Source organism: Sinohyriopsis cumingii, unplaced genomic scaffold (genome assembly GCF_028554795.1).
Source record: "Sinohyriopsis cumingii isolate HCF-2022 unplaced genomic scaffold, ASM2855479v2 utg001530l, whole genome shotgun sequence".
NCBI lineage: Eukaryota > Metazoa > Mollusca > Bivalvia > Unionida > Unionidae > Sinohyriopsis > Sinohyriopsis cumingii.
Window position 1 is genome coordinate 34,096 of NW_028316013.1, and position 8,806 is coordinate 42,901.

At 40.0% G+C, this 8,806-nt stretch overlaps 1 protein-coding gene across 1 annotated transcript; it reads right to left on the minus strand.

The window, feature by feature from the left end:
• Window positions 1–1,077: 1,077 nt before the first annotated feature.
• On the minus strand, window positions 1,078–1,569 carry LOC149771979 (uncharacterized). The gene has a single exon (XM_089947992.1). The coding sequence runs from the start codon at window positions 1,567–1,569 to the stop codon at window positions 1,078–1,080; it is 492 nt and encodes a 163-aa protein (XP_089804118.1).
• Between the last annotated feature and the right edge of the window lie 7,237 nt (window positions 1,570–8,806).

Sequence of the window (8,806 nt, forward strand, 5' to 3'; positions counted from 1 at the left end):
TTTCCTATATATGTGACATCATATAGTGTAATATCTGTATGGTATTACTAGTAAAGTTTCACGTGTACAAGTATGTATCTTTTAACTGTGTTGAAATCATTATATGTAAAATGGCATGGAGTAAACTGTTAGCTAATCTAATTAAATTTGGATAACCTGTTTCCATTTCTGTGGGATTGTTCCGATTTTCCATGATGTGTTGATAAGGTCGACAATTGCGATTTCCATATTTTCACGTATATTCTGTAAATGTCGTATCTCAGATTGTCATCCATTAATTCATTTGTCATCATTGGTCGTACGCACAAAGTGTGAATTGATTTTGATATTCCTTCTAACCCTAACCCACAGCTACATCAAACACACACACATATACACAACAGCTTAGATTTATGAATCTGTAGTCTCTGTCTGTGGTCTCTGGCTGCGTATTCTGTTTATCTAGCAAATATTTATATTAAATTTTGTTCTAGTCTTTACAGATTCCATTATGTTGTGAAAAATAGCATGGGATTCATACTGATAAATCAATTCCACAGTACCCAGATATCAACAATTGGATATATTTTCGCCTGCCTGGAAGATGCTATGCCATATTCGTTTCCATTGTAATTTTGATTAAACTAGACATTTCTCGAACAATAAAATTAATTATTCTTGAGTAAGTGGTTATTCTTTCCTGTATTTCATGTACTTGTGACTTAAATGATTATATTTGGAAAGAAAATACGAGTTCATCCACGTTTACATTAATAATTCTTTTTTTGTTATGTATTTTATTCTGTATTGTTTTCTCTTTCATTCGTTTAATACATATCATCATCATCATCATCATCATCATCATCATCATCATCATCATCATTAAACCCTTAACCTAAGAGGTCGTTGGGGCACCACAGTTTACTTTACAACCATTTCTCCCCATCTTTTCCTGTTCTCTACTGCCCTTTGGGAATCTCCAAATCCCATGCCTGTCCACTCCTTAATGTTGGTTTCCCACTTCTTTTTCTGTCTGCCTATTCTTCTGCACATTAGCACTGTGCCTTGATAGAATGTTTTAGTCAGTCCAGATGATATTCAGACATGACCGTACCACTTCAGTTTACGCTTTTTTACTATGGTCAAGAGGTCTTCATAGGATCCGATGGCTCGTTGGATCCTGTTGTAAACTTTTTCGTTGGTTACATGGTCAACGTATGAGCTGCCCAAGATCTTGCGGTAGCATCTCATTTCGAAGGTTTGAATCCTTCTTTGTAGGTATGATGTGAGCGTCAATGTTTCACAAGCATCCAGAAAGATAGATATGACAATCAAGTGCATCAGCCTTAATTTGCAACCAAAAGCAATGTTGATATCTTTCCATATTGGTCTCAACATTGTTACTGCTGATGTTGTCCAGACAATCCTGCAGGGTAGTTCTGGTTTGGAGCCCTCATCTGTGATAACTGATCCCAAATAGTTGAAGCTTGTGACACTTTCCAGCTTCTGTCCACTGAACTCAATTTCTGTACTGATGCCGTTGGTTTTGTTTGTCATCAGCTTTTTTGTTTTTTGGGCGCTACTCTCCATATCATATGCTGTGGAGGTTGTGTCGATGCTCTCACCCAAGTCAGCCAGTTCGCATCTCCTGCTAAACCATGAATATCATCTGCGAAGCGAAGATTGGTGATTATTCTTCCTCCGATGCTGACAGTGCCCTTGTGGTGATGCAAGGCATCCTCCATGATCCTTTCCGGGAAAATGTTGAAGAATGTAGGGGACAGTGTACATCCCTGTCTGACCCCAACTGTTGTTCGAAACCAATCTCCTATGCTGTCATTGATGAGGAAAGCACTGGTGGGTTTGTCATAGAACTGCTCAACAATCCACACCAGGTCTGAGCTGATGTTGTACTTCCTCATAGTTGCCCATATGGCTGCATGCCATACTTTATCTAAGGCCTTTTTGAAATCTATAAAGACGTAGTATAGATTCTGCTGATGCTGAAGGTATTTCTCGCAAAGGAGTCTGAGATTGAAGATTTGTTCTGTGGTGCTCCTTCCTGCTCGGAAGCCTGCCTGCTCTTCAGCAATTATTTTCTCTGCTTGAGGTTTTAGTTTGTTGAGAATTATCTTCAGCATCACTTTGCTCTGGTGACTGATCAGACTGATGGTTCTGTAGTTTTGGCTTTGCTGTAGGTTTCCTTTCTTGGGGAGCACGATGACGAAGGGTTGAGTATTGATACATCTAGCTAGCAATATTGTGGTTTCCTCGTGTATTACAGAGAATGAAAATTATGTGGTGCTTATGTGGTACTAACCGCTGCGGAGAAACGAGCAGCAAAACGGTAGATTTGCTATGATAAAAATCGAAAGTAATAGCTTTTAGTTTTTTTAAGTTATCCTGGACATTCATTATCTATACTACTGATAATAACAATGTAAGCTTATGTACGAAATTAGAACAAAATCCTATTGAAACATAGTTTCTTGAGCAGTACAAAAAAACTCTCAGCCAGTCAGATACGCTGTTGTGTCAAATATATGTACATCTTGCTCATAATCAGACTCTTCCCACATCTTAATAATTTAGGACTAATAGGTTCAGGGCCGTAGAGAGCGATCACGGGCCATGGGGTAAGAAACGACCGGGCCTCTCCTAGTTATTGTTCAAACGAATTTTTTCTTTTATAAAATTAAAAAGTGTTGCTCGGCCAGGACCCCGGTTACCCCCCACCCACCCACCCACGTCGGGCCTGACTTGGTTTGATTCAAAATCAGACTAGTAATATAGTTGCTAAGGCGTTGACAAGCTCAGCCCATCAGATGCAACATTAATGCACGACTATATGTACGTCTCGCTTACAGTCATGCTCAAATGAGATCGTGTTGACAGCAGCCCATTTACCAAATGTTTCAAAAATTTATCAGGGGAGCCGAGTGGCCGAGTGGTCTAAAGCGCTGTCCGTTACGGATCATTACCATCTCACCTCTGTCTGCATGGATTCGAATATCGGATTCGGCCAATGTGGGTATGTGAGAAAGCTTGCCAGTCGCTTCTCGTGGGTCGGTGGTTCTTTCCGGGGTTTTCCCGGGTTCTTCCTCCACCATTAATACTGGCCGCCATGTATAGCCTATCGTGTGCTGAAAACTGGCGTTAAACCCTACAACAACAACAATCAAAACTTTATCAAAAGTACGGTATATAGAGTGATAACACAACTCAATTCATCAGCTTCAATAACATCTCAATAGCCCAGAATTCTGCTGTATAAATGGAGCAGTTGTCTGAGAGTTTGTCTCCCAGTTCTGTATTCTTTTCTGGTATAACTACAGCGGCTGCTGTTCTGTCGGATTATTGGTTGTGGACCCGTCAGTGTAGAATTTGATTTAGTCATTGTTGGACACGTCAATATCCGTTAATATTCTTGATCCTATTTCTAGCGGATGGTCGTGTTTGGATCCGAATCTTATCGCTTGAATGTTGATTTTTCGGTGTTTTACGTGTCCATGGTTTTGGATCAGGAAATTTAATTTGGTCTGCTTGTAGGCTTTTTAAATTTAAAGCCTTACTTAATTCGTGAAACTTCTTTCCTCCTGGCGGTTTGGTACTAATCTGCGGCTAAATGCGGTGTTGTAATTTCTGATAATCGATATTCTTGCAGCATATCTAAGTATTAGTTCTTCTCTTCTTAGTGTGAGTGGTGGTTCTCCTGCAAGTATCTAAAGTTCTTCTATAAGGGTATTTTTGTGCGTTCCTGTACATACGCGTAGCGCTTTGGATTGGATAGCATGCAAGTTTGTTAGTAGGTTAGGCTTGGCTGACGCATAGACTTGACACCCATAATCCAGTTTAGACAGTATTAGTGATCTGTTAAGTGGCAAAAGCGTATCTTGGTAGGCTCTCCAGTTAAATCTTTTAATATTTCGGAGAAGGTGTAAATTTTGATTGCATGATCGAACAGGTTATGTGATGTGGTGATTCCAGGTAAGACGTTCATCGAAATTCATGCCTGAGAATTTCGCTATCTTTTTGAATTTTATTTGTTCGCTTTCGATGTAAATAGTCGGGTAATTTCTAGAGGTATTTGGCTTGGGGGAAAATGTTACTCCCACTGTTTTTTCATTGGAATATTGAATCCCCATTTATTGGCCCAGCGTCCGATTTGGTTTTGGCTCTTTTGAATTTCTGTGATTATTTTGTTACTGGATGGGCTTTCAGCCTTCCATATGCCGCTGTCATCTGCAAACTGGAATATAGTTTGGTTCGGTCGACAGAGTACTCAGGATCATTGACCATCATATTGAATAAGGTGGGACTTAAGACACTTCTCTAACGGGCTCCGTTCTCTAGTACATGGGTATTTGAGTATTGGTCCCCTATTCTTGTCCTGTTTTGTCGTCCAATTTAGAAATTGGATATCCACCTATGCATGATGCCATTGATACAGCAATGGTTCCAATTTGCAATTAAGCCGTTGGTCAACACCATATCCAATGCTTTTTCCAGGTCGAGAAAAATCGCTATGAGGTTGCGATCGCGTTTTCTGTTAGCGTAAAATGTTAATTTGATGCAGGGTTCTAACCGAATTAATTGATCTAGGGTAGATCCTTTATTGCGAAAGCCGCTTTTACTTTAGGAAGTCAGGTCATTGCACTCTAGATGATATTTGAGCCTGTTATTAATCATCGTCTCCATCACTTTACATATGTTGTCTGCGAAGGATATAGGCCTGTATGATGTTATTTCTGTTGGATATTTGCCCTTTTTAGGAATTGGGACTACGACAACCTGTTTCCATTTCTGTGGGATTGTTCCGATTTTCCATGATGTGTTGATAAGGTCGACAATTGCGATTTCCATATTTTCACGTATATTCTGTAAATGTCGTATCTCAGATTGTCAGAAGGCGATTTCTTTCCTGTTAGCGCGGTTTTCCATTCTTGAATGCTAAAGTCTATGTTTAGCAGGATATTGTCCGATTCCAAACCATGAAAGAGTGGAATATATTTCTTTTCCAGTTTTTCGGTGAATTTGGGATGGGTTGTGTGGTTACTATTACTGCTAATTCCCGCAAAGTGTTTGGCAAGAAGGTCTTCATTTTCTTTGTTTGTTTTTGCTCCTGTTATTTTTGGCATGGTTTTTGTTGTCTTTCCTTTCATTGCCTTAATTTTGCTTCATACCTGTTGAGCATTGCATTTGAAATCTAGGTTTCAGCAGTAAGGTCGCCACGAGTTTTCTTTTGCGGTCCGAATAGCTAGCAGTGCTGATTTTTTCTTGGATTCGAATGTTTGAACCTTTTTAGGGCTCTTTCCGTTTCAAGGCTTTTGAAGGCATTCGTCGTTCCACAAAGGGAATGACGGTTTTGCATTTGAGGTATTTCCTCTTCCTGTCATTGGTATTCTCCTGTTTGCGGCTACTGTTAGACTTTCTAGTATATTTTGGTTGAATATGTCTATGTTGCCGTCTCTGATATTTTCTATGTTTACACTAGCCCGCATGCATCTGAAAGCATGTGTCCCTGTCGGCTTTGTGAAACCTGCAGTTTGAAATTTTAGTGAAGTTGGTGGTTTGGGTGGTTAGGTTGATAGTAATGATTATAGGGAAGTAGTCACTTTCTAATGTACTATTGTGACCTACTTCCCAATTTGTCATTAAATCCAGCTTGGGGTACTAATGGTTAGATCTATGTCTGTATCTAACCTGCTGCATGATCCTTTACTGAGTATCACAAGATTATTATTGTATAACCATTTCTCAGTTAATTTTCCTCTTTTATTTAGGCGTGTTCCTCCCAATCTCTTGCTGTGGGCGTTAAAATCTCAACATACTATGTACTCATTGCCACTATTATTAGACAGTTGGGGCGTACATTGGTGCAGGAATTTGTTAATTTCCTCCCCGGTCATAAGTATTGTAAACTTTGAGTACAGAGTGCAGAGTGTCCTGTGATAACTACTGAATGATGTTTCCAAGTTGTTATTACTTATGTGTATTCTATTTTAAAATTGGGCATTGTATCACTGATAAAAATGGATAACCCTCCACTTTTTATCCATTGTCTCTGTTGTGAAAAGAGCCTGTCGAGTATCCAGGGATTTGTTTAAGATATATCTGGTAGCATTTGTTATATATGATTTTTGTATGCAGATAATGGCTGGCTTGATAGTTTCTTAATTTAGTTTGATTATTAATTCAGGGCTTTTCTGTAATAGCCCTCCGTTGCCAAATTATTATAGTCTGTTTTTCTTCTGATTCATTTTTGAATACCAAATTTTCTTGAATTACTTTTTTTGTTTGGGGTGGTATTTATTTAGTAATAAATATGTGTTTTCAATGAGATCACTGAGTAATTTGAAGATCAGCATACAAGGTGCTTGGACATTTTTGGTGAAGGCTATAATGCCTGCAGTTAGTAATGATGCATAATGCTTAATGGAACATATTCAAACTTATTAATTTTGGTATCAGTTTTAACCAAGTTACCATGGCCATTACTTGAGGTTCTACCAGATGGTTTGGGCTTTTGGGTTGGATATGGGGGTCAGTTGTCTATCTTCATTGTTGTTATTGGCGATTTCCGTTTCAATTAGATGTTGGGGCCTGCGCTCTAATTGCATTGCATTTGCTGTTTGGTTGGGTAACTTTTTTTCTCACTTGCATTGCCATTTTTGGAATTAGACCCACGTAATTCATCAACTAAAGGAGATTTCAGCGGGGATTGTTGTTTGATTTCGGGGAAAGTGGGAGAGGAGGAGAGGAAGAGGAAGTGGGTACAACTGCAGATTGATAGTTAACCTGCAGTGAGATTCATTTGCGTGGTTCTTCTTGTTTCTTGATTATGATGTTTGACGACTGCTTTTTCCCTGCGGAATGGAAGATGGTCCTTCTTCATCATGCGGACAAATGCTTCTTCTCTCTTGGTATAGGTGCAACTGCTTGATTTGGGATGATGTGATTCCCGACAGTTGGCAAACCTCTGTCCTTGGAATGTGCATCTATGGGTATGTTGATCACCACGAATAAATGCTAACAAATTATCCACTAGGACTCTCTTTCTCTTCGATGAGTCACCCACTCTTCACTGATGCTACTCTGGCAGGGGTGGGGTGGTGGTTTGGAAACGGCATTACGTGTCCGACGTGCCAGGGGCTTAGAAATCGAGGGTGGTGGCTTCCTTTCTTTGTTCACCTCTGCTTTCCCTTCTTTCTTTTTCACTGTCAAAGGAGGAGTGGTTGTAGTCTTTTTAACCCAAGCTTTGAGTTCTTCTCGTTGGGGTGTGGGGAAGGGATCAACAAGGACGGTGAAATCTTACTAGGGATGGTAGCGGCTGACAGTGTTTGAAAGACTTTTATTGCCTCTTCTTCCTCAGGCATCCGTGGAGCTGCGTCTGTCGTTGTCACTGGGGGTGGGGGGTGGGGGTGGTGTTGATAGACTTTTCAATAGTTTTAAAAAAGTGCAGAGTCGGTCAAGCTGTTTCGTCTAAAGCCTTCTGGTGAAACAGTTGCGATTTTTGCGTTCCTGACAAATCGCTGCGATCCATCAACAATTACAATTTGTGTTGTAACTTGGACATCTTGGTCAAATGAGGATTAGGCGGTACATTCGTGGTATGTTGTTCTTGCCAACGATGGAATTCCATCCATCGTTGGTAAGGGACTAAAGTCAGTTTTCGTCCTTTCGTCAGATTCCACAGGTCACGTCTGAGATCTCATCACCCCAGATGTCCCTTTTATCTTCCTGGTCCTTTTGTATATATATATATATATATATATATATATATATATATATATATATATATATATATATATATATATATATATATATATATATATATATATATATATATATATGTATGTATGTATTGGACCCATCTGTGAAGCAGTTCCCATCATGAGTCCTGTAACCATTGGACCAAATGTGGCTTTTAGCACGGGTCCTAACAACAGGTGCACAAATCTTCCGCGTTGCCCTAACATCTTTTCTTTTGACGGATGGGTATTTCCTTCCTGACTATTTGGCGAAGAACATGTCAATGTTTGGCTAAGCATTCTTTCTGATGTTGAGACAAAGGTATTCGCACACGGTATCGACTATCGACGAGGTCTTTCGAAGCTGTTTGAATGAGTTATTTTTCGCAAGGGTGAAGGGGCTTTGGACAGGACGCACAACACGTCCGAGTGTTTGACTAAATGAGGAGTAAGTCCTTCCCTTTTCTTTCCTTTTGGGGTAGGAGAGCGATGGCTTCTGGGAGGTGACATCTTTGTTTATTCCGGAGCACACACAAAATACACTGACGTCGATGACTTGGCACACGCAATTTTATTTTATTTTTTGAGGAGGTACTTTTTGAGGAGGTTGTATGGTTTGTGGCCAGTCTGTTTGACAACCTCTTTTATTATCGAATCATATAATCCTCCCCTTTGGTTACTCCTTTTTCTTTGGACGATTTGGGTCTTTTCTTGGGTAGACGTCGATGCTTGGCTAAGCGTTTTTTCGCATGCAGGTCAAACGACGAGACTGACCTATTCTTTTTCCTTTTCCTTTTTGGACAGGAGAACGGTGTTTTTGGTGGTGTGCACTTCTTTTAGGTGACATATTATTGGGTTCAGGAGCACAAAAACACTGATACCGATTGTCTGGCACGGGTTTCTTTTATAGTGGAATGCGTCGCCACTGATTGTCACAACTTCGTATCAACTTTATCACAGGTAACATTCGTTGTTGAGGGGTTCGCAACGGACTAAATCGTGTCAGTTCTTGCTTGGATGAATCCGGTAGACTCTTTAACATGCCCGATCTCTTTTGGACTTTGATTGTGGAGGCA

Coding starts and splice junctions, on each gene's coding strand:
- LOC149771979 (XM_089947992.1), bottom strand. CDS start 1,569: ATGGAGAGTAGCGCCCAAAAAACAAAAAAGCTGATGACAAACAAAACC.